Source organism: Bemisia tabaci, chromosome 2 (assembly GCF_918797505.1).
Source record: "Bemisia tabaci chromosome 2, PGI_BMITA_v3".
NCBI classification, from domain to species: domain Eukaryota; kingdom Metazoa; phylum Arthropoda; class Insecta; order Hemiptera; family Aleyrodidae; genus Bemisia; species Bemisia tabaci.
Window position 1 is genome coordinate 35,135,327 of NC_092794.1, and position 18,578 is coordinate 35,153,904.

The window sequence follows — 18,578 nt, forward strand, 5'->3', positions numbered from 1 at the left end:
AAACTCATAAGATAAGGAATTTGGATGACCAGAACTGGCAGAATAATGTAAGTTATCGATTGAGACTGAGGCGACAAAAAATATTAGTTGTGATTAATATTTTGGGCTGCAACAACATCAACAGAGCATCTTCTTTGATGGAGAGTGGGCAGTGAATCCCCGAGTTAGAAATCTCTCATAAAACAGAAAATATTGATACCTACTTACTTTGCCTGCCCTGTATTGATGTGCGAGTTACCTGAATCGGATGGTTGCAGGATCTTCCTGGCAATTCCCAGCATAGATATAATGGTGCTCTACGTAATTAACTTACTGGCAGAATCATTCGCTCGATAGAATCATATGAGAGGGATCACATAGCGTAGAATATAAAATTAAGCCTTGAGTATAGGTGATGGTTTTACTTTAACCTCTGGTTCTCGGTCTACCGTGCGAAAGGGACGGACCAATACAGAAGAATCATACATGCCAAGTGGCTCCTAAGTTGTCCTCTATTTGAGTCCTTAGCTGAGAAGTTCATGCCGAGTGTGACAGAAAATGGACTGTTTTTTTCCATCCTTGAAAGTAAAACCAAGAATCAAAATTGTATTCTCCGTTTTACCCTGATAGCGTGTTGAAACTCAATCGCTGCCGACTCTGCATGACCAGAATCGGCAGATACAGGCTCATAAAAATGAAATGTTATTGAAAGTAAAACCAAGAATTAAAATGGTATTCTCCATCGTACCCTGATAGGTAACGCATTGAAACTCAATCGCTGTTGACTCCGTATGACCAGCATCGGCAGATACAAAAATTATCCCTGAACACAGGTGATGTCTCTGCTGTAAATCCTGGTTTTGTGCCTAATGTACACAGGAGAAGGAACATTACGTAAAAGTACTATATTAAAAGCAGCTCTGAAGTTGTTGATTATCAGGGCTCTTGCCTGACACATTCACCCACTTTTATCATTGAAAGTAAACCCATTATGAGCTAAACTGGCACCCTCCCTTTCACCCTGTTGCGCGTTTAAAATCGATTGGTCTATGTGGACTCCGTTGACCGGAATGGGCAAAAGGAGAATCATAATGATGAAAGTTATCATAAAGTTTCATTGCAGCAGGCCGATTATTGAAAGTTTAAAGTCTAATAAGACATCGAAATGCGATATATTGCACGGTTAAGATAAGGCTGTCTTGCCTTGTCGTACTAACATAGTTTCAATAATCGGCGTGCAGTTGAAAATATTTAAGTCATCACAACTAAATTTTATTTTATACCATTTCCTTATGCACGGGAAGATTTAACGTAAGTACCAAGATGATTTTATATGTTGTCTGGATAGGAATGCACATAGGAAACAAACTAAGTAGCATCTTTTCGTTTCAGGCACATCGTGCCCTCAGTAATCAGAGAATCATAAAAGAAAACTCACAACGAAAAGGGTACCTAGAGAGAGAGGGATTCATGATTCACAAAGATATTTGATGATTCATGATTTATGAAAAATTAAGAATAGTCACATTTGGGAGCATTGTTCCTCAGGGCAGCATAAAATTGAAAACGTTTCGCGCGTACAATGAGAAAACCATTCCAGCAGTTATATTGTTATTAATTTCAGAAATAATATGACAAAGAAAAAGAGACAGAAGCCAGGAGAAATTGAAATTGCAATGCTACTGCTCAAATCCGATCCAAAATTTCCGAACAAAACAATAACCTAACCTCTATCTACGCCAATCTCTCTGCGTAGCCAATGAGAATTAGGCATTACGTCAAGTGACCCAACTTTGTCACGATTTTAATATTGACCTGCGGTTTTTTTTCTGTGACGTACAGGGTGTGCCAAAAATATGGATCCGTCTTATTGATGTCTCGAAAACGATTACAGATAATTGACCTGCGGTTCGAACGAAACTTCCTTCAAAAAAGGTGGGCCGCTTTCGAGTGGGGGGGGGGGGGGTGTTGGGGGGTCGTTACCTCTTTGCCTCGCGCCCGGGAACAACTTTTAAATTTAAAATGGGAACTCTCTTTGCCTGATACTTCGTAGAAGTCATACCAAAAATACGTGATATCCTTCCAAAAAAACAAAAATATGATTTTTGTACAAAATTTCGGCCCAATCCAAAAAATGTCACTAATTACCAAAAAAAGAAAAAAAAAACCAGGCACCCAAATATATGATGGCAGTACCGTTTGGATTCATCGTTTAAAAGGAAATGATATCAAAACGACCCAATTTTCTCTTTCATGCCCATGCAATATACCATACACCCCAACGTTTTTCAAAAAAAAAAAAAAAAAAAAAAAAAAAAAAATTAAATACCTTTAAGGTATGATGACCTGAACTCGTTTATTTGATCCATCGCTTACAAGGAGTATGATATCAAATCAGCCCAACTTCTCTGAAATGTATCCATCTCTGATCAATAACTTTGTCGAGGCCTTCAGACTCATCGCTGAGGAGACACTGATCATTACTTGACTCTTAGTATATGTCCTTGTTTCGATGCCAAAGAGGTCCTTATAAGAACTGTAATGAATTTTTTTTCTTTAAAGATATAAAAAACAAACAACCGCCATATAATTGAAGAAAAATTCGAAGAAAAAAAAAGGAATGGGCCGGCCGACACGTACAAAAAAAGCGGGGAAAAATAGATGTATTGGTATGCCCCAACATTTTGGCATGGGTGACCGACCCGGTCTTGCCACTATCCATGAAGTTGTTAAGAGAGAAGCATTTTAAGTAGGACTTAGGAGGCACATAATATTCGCAATAATACGCCAAGGTTCAGTAGTTTGTAAGGCGTTCTATCAGAAACAAACAAGGAATATGGCATGGCTTGAAAGTTGTTAAGTTGTTCACTCATGTGTGAATATCTTTAAGTCTATCTTTCAATGATGATTTCAAGAAGGACTGATCCTCCTTTTGACGATGATACAATTGTTCATGTATATGCAAGAGAGACGATAATCACCCTACTATCTACCACTTGTATGTACGGCCGGCCGGCCCATTCCTTTTTTTTTCTTCGAATTTTTCCTCAATTGTATGGCGGTTTTTTGTTTTTTATCTCTTTAAAGAAAAAAATTCATTACAGTTCTCATAAGGACCTCTTTGGCATCTAAACAAGGACATATACTAAGAGTCAAGTTATGATCAGTGTCTCCTCAGCGATGAGTCTGAAGGCTTCAACAAAGTTATTGATCAGAGATGGATACATTTCAGAGAAGTTGGGCTGATTTGATATCACACTCCTTTTAAGCGATGGATCAAATAAACGAGTTTAGGTCATCATACCTTATAGGTATTTAATTTTTTTTTTTTTTTTTTTTTTTTTTTGTGAAAAACGTTGGGGTGTATGGTATATTGCATGGGCATGAAAGAGAAAATTGGGCCGTTTTGATATCATTTCCTTTTAAACGATGAATCCAAACGGTACTGCCATCATATTTTTGGGTGCCTGGTTTTTTTTTTTTTTCTTCTTTTTTTGGTAATTAGTGACATTTTTTGGATTGGGCCGAAATTTTGTACAAAAATCATATTTTTGTTTTTTTGGAAGGATTGAACGGACCCAAAGCAAGCAATTTGAAAACATACCATTTCATTTTTACATGATGTAATGGGGGGAAAAAGCGACCACAGCTAAATGAAAGCTTATTTGGACACATCCTGATATAGGTTTGTTAGCAGAATAACGGAAGAAAGGAGGCCAAAAAAAATGATCCGTTGGGTTCCTTCCGGGAGGAGAAGAAGAGGACGCCCAGAGAAAGGGTGGCGGCACAGAGGTGAACAAGAAATGAGGAAATGCCAGCGCCTAGAGGGACTTGGGAAAGATAGGGGTCTGTGGCAGTTGGGTGCCGCTAAGCGTCAAAGAGCGCCGAACAAGTGGCTCTGATGTATGTTTACATATACATGTTTTTTAACCATTTTTTTATATTTTTTCTCAGCGCTTGGAGGAACTGCAGAGGCGGATGGGCAACCGCAGCATTGCATACTACTTACAACACAGTGCTACGCCTGTCCTTCATCAAACAGTACCATACACATCTGTTACAAACCTAAAATTTTTTCCCAACAACAAAGGTAACATTGTTTTTTGTTTTGTGATCAATCAATCTCCCAGAAATTGCATTTTGCCAAGGTTATCTCTAGGAATTTTTAAACTACGCATCTAGTAACTTAATAACAGAAGTCCTGGGTGCGCCTTAGGGGAAGTCCATAAGCTCTTCGGCTATGCTCTTGGAAGCCTTTGCTGCTGCCCTAGTTACACATCTTGTAATATAATTCGTGAAAAAAAAATTAAAACTGGTAAATTTTACGAGTACGAAAGATGTACGTAAAAGAACTCGTAAAAAATCAGAGTCTGAGCACTTAACGTAAAAAATTTGTGATCAAAGACGTAAAAAAAACTGGGGGATTGAACTGAAATCTGTGCGTAAAAAATTCGCGATTTTTTACGTATCGAAAATCAGGAAAAAAAATGTCTGAACGGAAAATTCGCTGAATTGACCGAACAGGAAATACCTCTGTAGTTTTTATGACAAGGAATTTAAGCAAAAAATTCTAATGTCCCCTAAAGATTGTTTGTAAAAAAAGTATAGCCCGAAAACTGGATACAAAAACACATTGTTCTGAACGAATAAGCCAGAGTTTTTAAAAGTTCGAGAAGATTTTAATAACTTATCTTTATTGATATAGTTAAGAAATTCTTATAAAAAATTGATGCATGTTAAAAATATTTAAGAAAAGAAAAAGAAAAAAGGGGGACATATTATTAAAATGTACATAATTTGTTTCACATATTCCTGAACAACAAAGGTACTTTTGAAAGTAGGTATACCATTTTTAAAATATCCATGATAAATATTAGTTTTTGCCCTTATCCAGTTTTTCCAAATTCAAAAAATATTCCGCAATTCGTTCTCACGCATATTCAACAATAAAAATATTCACTTATACAGCGCAAATTCGCCCCTCTAACACAGAAGCCTCGTTTGCTCAGTAAGTGGCGCATTCGATTCCTGATAGGCAGGTCCCAGGTTCAATTCCCGACAGGTAGATAATAATTTGAAAGTTGATCTCAAGGAGAATTAATTGACTACAGATTTAGATAGGTAAAAAGTCAATTTTTTCTTTACGATTTATCATTTTAATCAATTTAAGGAAGCAAGAGTTTTTTTGCGCATAACTTTTTATGTAAAGAAACTCGACCTTTTTACGTAAAAAATCTTGTTCTCTTTACGAATTATTCTTGTAAAAAAGACTACATCGGCATTTCATTTTTGGTCTATTTTACGTCTTTTTTTACGAATTTTTTTTTGGTAAATTTTACGTCTTTGTGCTACTAGGGTGCGTCACTCTGTGGCGTCACGTGCACTAACTTTTTAAGACAGACAAAGTGTTTTCCCATATTGTTTTAGTCTGTAATCTGTCTGTACGAGTAAAGGAGAGTCTGTGTTGTATGGATATATCTGCTCTCTACGGATCACACAGAGGTGTCACTTGCAATTCATTATTAGTAATATGTACTAAATACTTTTATTGCTATTTAGGTACTTAATATCTACATGTCTTTGATAAAATTTTATGTCAGTGCAAATCTGAGTTGAATACAATCTAAAAATAGGGGATGCTCTTCTATTTCACAGTATGCTCAGATATTCATTCTTTACTGGCTCATAAAGAGGCCAGAAAAAAACAGTTTCAATGAGTATCGGATGTTGGATTCATCCCTCCTCAAGTTCGCATGACCATCAGAGTAGGTGCGAGGGGTATTCGTAAAGTAAGTTAATTTTGTCATATCTTCTAAACTAATAAAAATAATTTAAATTCGTAAAAAGTTTGTGAATTCTCATACTCTCAGCTTTCTAAAAAGTTTCAGTTTTTTAATTTTGGTCTTCTGAATGCCGAGTGACATCAGTTTTCCCACACCCGTCTCTCACCACAGTGAGTCCAAAATTTACGCGCGCTGGGGGGGTCACAGGACGGTAGCATGCGGCTTCATCCTGCAAATTGTCAAAATGCAATTTTTTTTTAAAATTTAAAATTTCCATGTTTGTGAAGACCTGGCTTTACTTTTCCACATAAACCCCATCTTGTTGGACACATTTTACATACCATGACAAGAGCTTTTTTATTCCATCAGCGTAAAACTGGCGATTCTGTTTTTGCAACCACTTTAGTACAGCTTCTTTCACCTCATCGTCGTCCACGGAACTCTTTTCGCCAAAACTCTTCTCTAGCTCAGGTAATAAGTGATTCATCACGTGGGATGAGATCCTGAGAATAAGGAGGATGTGGGAAAGGTCTCATTTTAAGGAGGTCAACAACTGATTGGTCACATGAGCTGTATGGGGCCTAGCATTGTCATGAAGCAGCATCACTCGACGAGACAGAAGACCAAGGTATTTTCTTTTGCCAGCTGATTAGAGCTTTTTCATGACATCACAGTTTCTGTTTGCATCAATGTTTGTACTTCTTTCTAAGAAATAAATGAGTAACGCTCATTAAGCACCCCTAAAGACGCGCGTAAATTTTGGACACGCAGCGGTGAGAGACGGGTGTAGGAAAACTGATGTCACTCGGCACTCAGAAGACCAAATTTAAAAAACTGAAATTTTTTAGAAAGCTGAGAGTATGACAATTCACAAACTTTTTACAAATTTGAATTATCTTTATTAGTTTAGAAAATATGACAAATATTAACTTACTGTACGAATACCCCTTCTACATGCAATTAACTCGGATTAGTAACCAGAAATTGCTGTAGGTTTCTGATGAAATGTAAATCAATGAATCCAAGAAAAAAAAGGTAGGTCTGGTTCAACCTCTGTAGAACCCATAAAATGATGTATGACTATGTTATTGGCTTTTTAGGACATTTAAAGTGAGAGGGAAAAGTTCCAGAGATTTTAATGTGATACGACATTCTAAGGAAGTATTCAATTAAATGTTCATCGGTAAAAGCGATAAAATATAAGTTTGGAATTAAACACTGACCTTTACTTTGGTATGGAAAGTGTGATATGGAACAATTTAGTGTTTTCTGGTAAATTATGGTCATTCTGAAAGATTTACGGTTACTTTGTCTTATCTGGTAATTTTTTGATAAAACTGATGACTCTGGAAATTTTCCTTCATTTATGGATAGCTCTGGTTGCTTAAGCTATACCTGCATATTCATAGTCAAACTTGGTCATTTGTGGTGATTTCTGGTCATTCATGCAATTTTAGGTACTACAACGTTCAATGTCTATATTCAATGTCTATCTGTGTGTTCCATTCTGGAGAAAGTCGATGTATGGTATTAGTCTCTTCGTTATGATGTCTAGAATCTGAATTTGGATAATGATAACCTTGGAAACGGCGCAAGATGCGCTTAGAGCCCTAAAATAAAATGGCGGCAGCTGGACAGTCCCTAATTTTGAAATTTCTTTACCATGTCATGTGCAGTATCAATCCCTTTGTTTTTTGGGTTGTAGAAACCGAATATGATGTTTAATAAAATCCTTCTCTGGTATAGAAACATTGCGAATCCATTTTGGCGGCTGAAAGTAGCTACGCGGCAAGAAAATTGCCAAGTTTTCATTCAACTGTTAAGCGAAGCGGCATTGATTATTTTCACGGACCGCCTCATCGCTGATCAATGAATGAGCTGCAGATGTTAGCGCGCTGTCTTGTGTCTATGTAGCCAACTTCTTGTTCTAGCGGCTAAAACTTCTGTTTCAAATTTCTCCCTCAGAGACAGGGCTCCCAGATCAATCCACACAGGTTAGTCATTCCTTTGGACGAATTTTGAAACCCTACTGCAGAATGCGGCGGGAAATTTAAATGCAATGTATTTCTTGTGAGAGCAGCCTGTCTGATGTCACTTTGGCTGTGGAAAGTGGATTCCTAAAAGATGCGCAATGACTGACCTGTGTCCAGAGAGCACAGAAGGTTCTATACTCTTTGCCTGTGTCACCTGTGTGGATTAGTTTTGCAGGACTCTAACTGGAGTACCTTCATAGAGAGAATGAGGACACTGGGTCACATGGAGCTCTTTAGATCTAAAGAAATAACAGCAACTCTAGGTGAGAGCGGGCGAGATAGGGTTGTTGCCAACCTTTAGCGTATATCACCTACTCCACCTGTTACCAACCTTGCTATAGTTAAGGCTCAAGTTAAAAAGACGTTTTCCAATGTAATGAACAAAATTGGATTTAAAACTGAGTAAATGTGTCCATCTTCGGGATTTGAGTAAATTTCATGGTCATATAGGCAAATGAAACCTTATAATCTGCACCTGGGAATAGTCTGAATGTGATCCATTTTTTGGATCCTAAAAGCTCTGTAAAACCGAAGATGGCTGAGCCAATCACGAATGGATCCTTCAATGGACATACTCTGTTCATAAAGATACTGTAGTTCTAACCCTCCAATACTTATGGACATATGGACTTATGGGAAGAACCAAAAGATGTGTTCCCTTTCTTGAACTAATCAGCACTCTCGTGAAAATTGGTTTTAGAAACAGTTAATATTTTCTTTAACAAACAACATTAAACATTCTCTTTAATTTGATTCACTGCGTCAACGCTATGATGAAAAAAAATTTGCCTCCGGTACGCGGCGCGACCGCCGCGTACCGGCGCTTCGCGCCGGCATATAGAGGGGCTTCGCCCGCCCCATCATGGTGTGAGAATCGCACAAGACTTTCTCGCTGAAGCCGGCACTCCGCGCCGGCATAGACACTTTTACTGGGATATTTAGAAAAATACTGCCAATTTCATAAAATCATGAAGTTCGATAGGAATTTTGATCGAACTACAATAGTTATGAAATTTTCATTCAGACCACTAAACCTTATCGTAAATCTCTTCACGATATGTGATGAATTCATATATTCAGAATAGACTTGTCGATATTATGAGGCATCTTCCGTTAAATAATTTATTCATGATGCCTCCTCGTAAAGACGGCGATCCTTTAAAATCTTAGCTTTTTTACAATTCATTAGGATCTATTGGATTCATTGACATCATACTTTAGATACGATTATAAATTATAATCTTTCCTTAAGCACGGTTAAAAGCTATCGAAAACCTGCTTCAATGGGTAGAATCACTATTCGACGTTTAAGTAGTCTTAAAATAAAACGGGTATTGGGTGGTGTTGATCCCAAGTTTCAAAGTTTGCAGTCAAATCTCCTCGCTGTAAATGGTTCACCACCCACTCGCCGAGAGTACCACCTCCTTAGCTTGTATCCCCGTGTGTTTAAACAACAACAACGTCAACAAATCTGGACGGGTGATAAATATCAAACGCGCTTTCGTGTAATCATTAATCATTAAATCAATCATGTTCATGCAGTATTATTATATTTGTGTTCAGTACCTCGTAAAAAAGAACCGTGAAAGATGGAACCGTATAGGCCTCAAGGTATTTTTGTGAGTAACCATCAAGTTATTTCTATTTTGGCGCATTTTCCAGCCGAAAAACGAAATACCGCGAATCGGCCGGTTTTCGCCCCATTTAAATCTATGTAATTTTTTTGGAGATTTTCAGCCTCACGTCGGCACGTCTTAATGTTGTCGGAGAGCAAAAATATTTGGCAGGTATCATATTTAGATGGTTTGGAACAAAATCAAGGGGCGTCTCGAACCATTTTCAGAAGTCGCCTAGTTTGGACCAGCCTAGCGCAGGGCGGGCCGGAAAAGGGCTCTTGGAAAGATTCATATCTGCCACCTCACGTGATACGTCCTCTCGGGCTGCACAAAAAGGGGATTCTTGGAAATGTGAGATAAAATCTGATGTTACCACGTAGAAGAACGCAAAAAAGTGTGCCTAGTCACTTATTTTTATAATACTAGAAAATTTCTTCATGGCTGAAAGAAAGGCTCAACTTAGCGAAAAATCGCTTTTTCGGATCAAAATTGCCCGTGTGCGCGCAGGCACGTAATTTCAAGCGCGCAGGACGGAGAGCAGCACCGGGTTGTTTTTTTTTTTTTTTTTTTTTTTTTTTTTTTTTATCCGTTCTTGGGATAGAGGATGAAAATCGGCTAAATATGTCCCTAAGGGACCATCCGAGACTCTATCTGGATTGAGTGATTGACTCAGACGGGGATGGGGGGCGTGTGAAGACCAACAATCGGATATCCGGACAAGCCGATCAACAACTAGCCCTTGTCCACCCATGGATCCGCTGAGTATGACTCTCCCCAGGATTAGAGTACTGTGGAGGGGGAACGCCATAAAGGCCAGACAAGTCTGGGGAGACCAATCCCGAACCCCGACGTCACTAAAAACACCCTCTAGTGGGAAAAGCTGGTATTTTCCAAGTTCTCTTGCGGGAACCGGCTGCCGCCACTACTTCCGCATCCCGTACGGCACGGGGCTGGAGAAGGTTCGGACACGACTCAGCATGCCCGAGGGGTATGCCCTCTCGTATGCCGACCTATGCCTGGGACCTACGGTGAACAACTCCGTACCAAAAGAACACACTTACTACCGGCTACCTCAGGATTTCCCCCCGAAATCCCTGCCAAGTCAAGCTGGATCGAGTCCAGCGTCAAGACCAGCACCGCTTAGTCATTTCGGGACATTGAACAGACCCGCAGGATTACTCCACTGAAACGCCAAAAGAGGCTTGGGCTAACTGCCAGTAATGACAGGTAAACCGTCACGAGGCAAAGGTGTCGGTAGCAGACTCAGTAAGCGTGGGTTCGTCATACCCAAAAGCCGAAAAGCAGGGTCAATGCAATCCGAACTTCCCTGCGCTAGACCGAATCTTCACTTTCTAGACTGAACACCCTCATGATCAGCGAGACTCACCCTCCGGAGAGGTTCCCTTATCCCGCCTGAACCCGAAGAAAGTCCCCCGGCGCTACCCGGGGAGCAATCTGCCGACAAAATACCTCCCTCGGGATAAGCATAATGCCGTGGTTATGAGCTAAGAATTTCGGAGCAAAGAGCTCGAAACTAGAAAGCTTATAATATCGGCGCCCTCGCCCCCCTTGCAGCCAGCGGGGAAGAGGGTAAGAAGAAACTGCAAGCAGAGGTTCCCCTTCAGGTCGCCGCAACCATCAGAAACTGTTTTTACCCCTAAGGATAAGTCACACCCGATTATACTCCTGGCCTCCCAGTAGCGAGATTACGGGAGTTTGCCAAAACTCCTAGCCGCAACCAGATGCAACCCATCCCCTGCCAGTGGAGTCTGCCGCGACTCGATCAACCCCGATGGGACAAGGTCAAAAAGAGGGACACTGCCGGGGCCCAGATCACCCTCTCCAGGAAACGACCCTGGATACAGGCAACCTGGGGTCTTCCGGACGGGAACCTCCAAAATCTCAAGTCCCGAGGGACAGGGGATCCGCCCACCATCGACAGGTTCAAAAAACAGAGAGAACATTCTTACAGCGGAAGGGAACCGGGGTTCACTAGCGAACTACCCCCGGCTAACTCGGGTGCGCGGGTGCGTCAAACCCGAATCCAAGGGAGGATCCCTGCGCCGGTAGGGCCCCGTCAGAGAAAAGAAAGTTACCAAAAGAAAAAGTTCCGAAAAATAATAAACCCGACCCCCTCCCCCCGCCCGCGGCCAGGCACCCCCACCCGCCTTCCCCGACCGGAAACGACCCCCCCCCAGACCCCCACCCCCACCCACCCGGCACGCCAGAAGATCAAGCAGCGCGACCCGCCGCCCCGGCAGATCAAGGCAGATCAGGTCCAGCCCCGCCGAGAGAAAGCGTATACGTGCGCGGGCAAAGGCTGTGATGTTATCGCTACCAACTGTTTTTTACGTGGTGTCTCCACGGTGATAAAGATGAATGAAATGAAGCCCACGCACACGCCACCCCCGGCACGACCGGAACCCACCACCAAGGTCACCTCCAGGACGACACACACACCACAAGGCCACCCAGCGAACCGAGCAGACGAGAAGCAGAGAGCCCGGGCGGACGCACCGATCAGATCAGCGAGCAGGGACACCAGGCCGCGGACGGGAAGAGGGAGGAAGGCGAGCCACAATATAATAAAAGTCCGAACCCCAACGGGACCCAAGGTTCGTCAGTTTTTAACGTGGTGATCTCCACGGATTGTTCCAAATAAAAGTTCCAATTTTTACGTCACAGAGGAGCACCGGCCGAAGCCAATGCCCCCCCGGTGACGGAGGCAACGAAAACGCGGGCGGCGAAGAACGAAGATGGCTGAAAAGGTTTCTCGGACCGAAAAGCGCGCGAGCAGGCAAAAAATTACTTTCTTATGTTTACAAACAAATTCTAAGTCAAGTTCAAAATTATCACTCGGAATCGACGGCCAAGCTATCAGATGACGCGGACGCGTAGAGTTCTTATCGCGCGTACAAGCAGGCAGAATAATCACAGTACAAAATCAATGGCGGAATACCGCCTATGGGGCCCCCCAGCCGAGAGCAATGCACACGTCAGCTTATGAAATGAAGTGAAAAGATGAAAAACGGTTCCTAAAATTTTTTAACGTGGTTAAGTCCACGGGTATGAAAATGAAATGAGGCGACATGAAATACGGGTGAAGAACGGTCCAAAGTTGTGAAATATGAAAGCCAACGCATGCAAAGCCCCCGACCCCAGACCCCAAGGACAGCACCCACACCATCGACAAAATAAGTTCCTTAAAATTTTTTGTTCCTAAATAAATAATTTTCCTAAACCTGCATGCACACACGACTTCAAATTAAATGTTTCTATAATCTAAATTGTTCCATTTCTTCTTCAAAGTTCCAGAATAAGCGATGTGATTCTCTACGTGGCGATCCCGTAACAATGGCGGACAAGTCTACAAAAATAAAAGTCTAAATAACTCGAAAAGGTACAACCTGGTCGTCGAATCCAAGATACTGGTTCTAATCCTGCTCGGCACGAACAATTTCAATCACTTTTCAATTACATTTTCCATAAAGTTACCCAAAAATCACTAAATTTAGCCGGAACTGTACTGAAGGCAGCCATCTCCGTTCACCGCGCTGACGTCACTCGCACCGGGTTGTAAGGCCGGCGCGGCGATGGAAGCTCATCCGAGCGCTTGAGTGGACTGGATCAGGCGGTGGGCGCCTGATGGGCAGGCAATCCGCGACAGTGGGCGCGGCGTCTTCAGTTTGTGCGCTTGAAGCGCGGTGAAGACTCCCAAGGGATACCCCCAGGGCTTGCCTAAGCGAATCGCTCGGACGGATATCGCGATGAAGCGATTGCGGGTTGCTCCGTGCAGTGCTGTAAGCTGCCAATCACGGGAGCCACTGTGCAGTCAACAGCGTTGGGAGCTGGACTGAGAAGCAGCTGGATGCAGCCGGGAGCCTTGCGCTGTGTAGCTGAAACAGCTAAGCGTCTGACAGGACTTGTTCCAAGATGCGGATACCGCGTCTGGTGGGAAGGCGTCGACCGGGTGATTCTTCTTGAAAACCTGAAAGAGATATGGTGAAAGTACACTTACTAAGGTGCTCAGCCTTGGTGTGAGGGATTGTACGATGATTCACAGTTTGCATGGGCCGCGCCGCTGGGATGCCGTCAAAGTCAAACGACGGGCGAGTGCGGCGGAACGTCTAAAGCTAGGTGCGTCAACGCGATCTAGCGGACAGCGGCGTCGCGACGCCGCACTATGGTCCGAATAGCCGGTTTAAGCGGCATTAAATCAGATACGTATGTTTAAACCTCGCAACATGAGTTTTCAGGGGTTTTTAGGGTCGCTGAGTGCAAAAATGCTAATATTCTTCAGGAAAAATCCATTTTTAACATTTTTATACTTTATATAATTGTGGTAATAATTTGTTCAGAAACCTTCAATTGAGTCTATAATTTCAAGTTGTCGCGGTGGAGCAGTTGGCATCGCGTCTCACTTTTCTTCTTGATGTCCCGGGTTCGATTCTCGGTAGAATTTTTTTTTTTTTATAAGTTTAAAAATTAATTTTACATTGGATGGACTATAAGAAGCTAAAAGTAGAGCCTCGTCAAACACTACTATCAAGGGAACTTGAAAAAGACAGCTCAGGATAATACTTCTACGTTTCATGGCTCCAGAGGCCTACTTTCAAGTCCCACTGATCAGCCGTTTGAACTTGTTTTCGTCTGCCAAGCGAAACTTAAGCTTAAATATATCCATTTTGATAGATTATTTGTTTGAAACATGGGTAAACGTAAAAAAAAAAACGTTTACGGGACCTCACAGTGGCTTCCTAAGACAATTTCATTGCTCGGGAGCCTTACTTTCAAGTCCCACCGATCAACCGTTTAGACTTGTTTTCGTCTGCCAAGCTAAACTTATGCTAACATATCTCTACACTGATAGATTATATGTTTGAAACACTTAAAACGTCAAAAAAAAACTTTTACGGGGCCTCAAAGTAGCCTCCCGAGGCGATTCTTTGCTGTTCTTGAGCACAAAGTTTCAATTGGTCCCGATCAACCCCATCAACTCGTATTATTCTGCCTGGGCAGATTTAGGCTCTAATGCATTCGATTTGCTAGAATATGACAGTGGAACATGATAAAAGTCATCGTCAATGGCATATTATAGCTGATTGTAGTAAGTGATAAGAAACGCGAAAACGTCATTTTTCATGAGAATTAACTTGAGGCGATTGTGTGTGATTGATCTGCCACTCAGACTTAAAGGTAGTCTAGAGTCATGACAATAACTTCCGAGTAAAATTACGAGGTGCTCAGAGGTGCAAAGGATATTTTTTGGGTCCTACTTTTGCGATTTTATTGAAAAAAGTGACTATGTTTAAAGGTTAATCTAGAACATCAGATATGATGAAAAAGAATAGTTTCAGCATGAAACATCTTAAACTTATCTTATATTTTGTGAATCAAGTGCCCAAACACTTTCAGGTACGGTGAAACGACGAAAACAAGCCCTTAAACACAGCACTGCCGCTCGGTAACTGGAATCGCACTCATAAAGTGCTCCGCGCGCCGCACTTCCCAGGCTTGTCACATCTTTATTAGTGCTTTAATCGAAGTGAAATTTTACAAGAGTCTTCTCTACAGTATGTACTATCGATCTACCTCTTAAAATCTAACTTTTTCCAAACTTCACTTTTTCGATTTATTGCCGCTTAAACCGGCTGTTCGGACCATAGTGCGCCGCGAGGTAGGGCGCGCGGGTTGCGGGGGAGCGCGGCCGCGAGAAGATGAGCGCGGCGGCGAGGAGGGGGGAGCGCGGGTCGCGGGGAAGGAGCGACCACGGCGCGGAGTCGGCCGACGGCGAGGCCGGTGCTGGCCGAGCCATGTTCACGGCGTGAGCAGCCCGATCGGGCCACTGTCAGGGATGAAAAGGGGGGTTTTTGAAAGCCTGACAACAAATTTGATCTCATAACTATGAAGTACGTAAAAATTTGGACCATATCACATAGTTTCACTTGTTTAGGCAGCGTTCATGATACTCAAAAGAGAGGGGCAAAACCTAAAAAAAAGTGTGCCGCGAGAATGAAATCTGACACCAAAGGCCCTTGGAGCACGGTCAAAAATCATTTTTTTCAAATTCTTTTTTTTCCCGTTCATTACTCACCAACTGACGTCCATTGAAGGGTTCCACCCGAAGAAATTCGGAAAAGTCCAAAATATGAGCCACCCTAGTGTAAGTTGAAGAAGGCGTCCTGGGCGGCCGTAGAATACTGGAACGTAGGGCTGAACACGTTAAATTTGATTGAAGTTGAGTCAGTTTCTCAATTTCCTCTCCTTACCGTTAGTCTTGTTTTTCAGGTTTGGCCCAAGTCTCAGAGCCTATTTATGAAAATGTTCCATTACCATGGGTGATGCCAGGAAAAAGAGAAACTAATAGCCCTGACCAACGGTTAAGGAGCAGTGAGCCAAACCTTCCAATTTCCCCGGAACCAAGGATTCATACATCAGCATCAAAAGCAAGGAAAGCAGTATTGGAAACCAACAACAACATCAGTAGTAGTCAACATGTTGCACACGTAGCAACAGTGCCCAGTGTAGAACCAATGATTCCTCATTCCACAGCCGTTAACTCTCATGTTGCCAGCACAGTATTGTCTTCTGTCAATCAGTCCTCAAATTCGTTAAACCAGTTTCTCCAATCAGAAGATAGGAATGAACTTGCACCTGAACAGTATTCACACAACCTATCCACTGGTAATAATGACAACTACTCTTTAAAGGGGATGAAAAAACAGATTATTAGCATGTAAAAATGTTAGTTAATAAAAAACATAAGATTAATGCCTACAAATACAAGAAATAGGTATAGTAAATTATATAATTAGAGTTGAGAGATTAAATATCCTGATAATTGTAAAAGAAAGAAAAAAATGAACATTTCATTCTGTAAATAATTCAAAACAAGACAAGTCAGAGGGCATACGTAACATATGTCCCGTGTGCATGTTATTGAAGGCATATTGTGTCATACACCAATCTCCTCGTTTTGATGTCTAGTAAAAGAAAATTTATGATGGTCATCTCAAATTTAATGCAAAGCCTCCCCCCCCCAACTTCAAGATGGCGGCCAAATGACAGTTTTGGGGTAAACAAATTTGAAGTTTCCAAATATGTCTTGTCAGGTGTCGATGCCTATTTATTTTGGATCGTAGAATCCTAATTTTTAGTCGGAAGTTAGCTTCAAAGTAATTTTTAGGCCAAAATTCAAGATGGCGACCCAAAATACCACCCTGGGATATTAATTTGCCTATACTAGTGTAGATGCATAGTGAGGTATCAACCCTTCGGTATTCAGGGTCGTACGGTTCAAAAATGAAGTCAATTTTTTTCTGCGTCTTTCAAGAAACCCTAAGACCAAAGCTAATAGAGGTGCAGGCTGTTAAATGACAATTCACATTGAGGTATTTGCCTAAGGAGGGGTTTTGATGAGGGCTGTCCCTGAAATTCTTCAATTCGATGATTTTTTGCTCATTCCAGGAGCTCATTTCCAAGTTTTACGGAATGTATCATGACTTGGTCATTTTCGGTCTATTTGGGGGTCTAGTACTGGCTTAAACATGTGTTAAGAGGCCGATTTTGGCGTAAAATGCGAGGTTTTTGGCATTCAACAAGCTGTTTTATATTAACCCTATCGAAAGAGCAAATTTTCCGTACATTAGTCTTCCTTGTATTAGTTTGATTATTTTAAGTTGATAAGGTACGTCTTCAGTATCAATATAAATTCTGCCGAAGTTTAAGCTTGACTGTGCGATCAGACCGAAATATTTATTCCTGATCCTAAATTTCTGCTCTGTGAGTCAATTTTTTTTGCATCAAAGTAAGATGAAAAAACTGTGAGCATTAAAGCTGATCTGGTTCTGTAAGCCCTTTTTTTCACATTGTATTCGCTTTATATCAAAAGGAAAATAGTGGAGGGAAGGCTTACCGTAAACGGCATACTTTGTCTTACTGCTTTGCTGGTATTTTCAAAATTCATCTGATTTAAATAAATTGTATCATTCTTATTGGTACATGGTCGTCCATTAATGAAAATGTTTTGCTCTTTTTTCTCTTTGGCAATTCTGTCATGTCAATTTCTAGTTAAGAAATTTTTATCCTGAATGAGCTTGTTAACCTGTTTCTAATTCTTGCTTTTTCAGAAACTACATCGTCTCCTGATCACGCAGTAATTTTTTCAGATTTTTCCAAACTGTCTTTCCTCCGAAAACGACTTTTGAAGTTCGAAAATTGAAAACACCGCATTTACGTGCGCTTTAGCGGCAATCCAATATGGCGTCAAAATTACCCCCTGGCATCTTGCCACACATTCGACCGGGTGCCATCAGCGGGACCTCTATACGTTTCGAATATCGAGGCTGATCAAAACAACCAACTGGCTGTTTTCAATTTCACCTTTTGACAAAGATTTCACTTGTTTTTGACATATTTTCTGAACTATTATTCGTTCATCTAAAATATCTAATTCTGCTTTACAAATATATCGACCTGCAATCTCCTTTGAACGTTGGAAAATCCGGAAATACCTTCTACAACTGTGTTCGTTATATGTGTGTGTGCCTATGACATATCTAAAGGTGTTAGTTTTTCAGTTGAAATCGCCGTGTTTTCCGTGTCGGGGTTAACATTACACACGATTTTTACAGTGTTTGTGTTAATCAAAATATACATCTAAATGTTCTCCTAATGATACATTTCCTGCGGTCAAACATAGATTCTTACACTTTTAACCATCCGGTATTCTAACAATCTTGACATTGGACAAGCATTATGCTGCTAGGACATCTGATACCAAGCACTTACTTTCAGATTTTTTCTCCTTTCTTGAATGTTAAAGTCAGTAATCTGCATATTTAATTATTACCTCTACTTAGGTATATATCCACATATTCTTTCCTATGCTGTTGTGAATACTTCCTCATGACCAACTCCCTTTAAAGTCTGATGGTGTTGTAAATTATGCTTCAATTTTTTGAGCATTTATTTACTAAAAAATCAGTTCAAAGGAATTTTCTTTGACATGGGTCTACATTCTACTCTGGATCTGTGTGTGTCCTCGCCGACAGACCCTTATGCAAAATCCTGAAATCATTAAAATTTAATCATTTAAATTCTGCAATCAAAAGGTACAAACCAATATTATTCAAACTATCATGTAACTAAATTTGCTCCAACATGCA

General features: G+C 41.1%; 1 protein-coding gene across 1 annotated transcript in view; it reads left to right on the forward strand.

The window, feature by feature from the left end:
• The window catches only part of Pez (protein tyrosine phosphatase non-receptor pez), a 272,376-nt gene that overhangs the window by 161,060 nt on the left and 92,738 nt on the right, over window positions 1–18,578 (forward strand). The window contains exons 15-16 of the mRNA XM_019056984.2: window positions 3,934–4,069; window positions 15,700–16,095. Coding sequence (XP_018912529.1) covers window positions 3,934–4,069; window positions 15,700–16,095 — 532 coding nt within the window. The remainder of the gene's footprint in view (window positions 1–3,933; window positions 4,070–15,699; window positions 16,096–18,578) is intronic.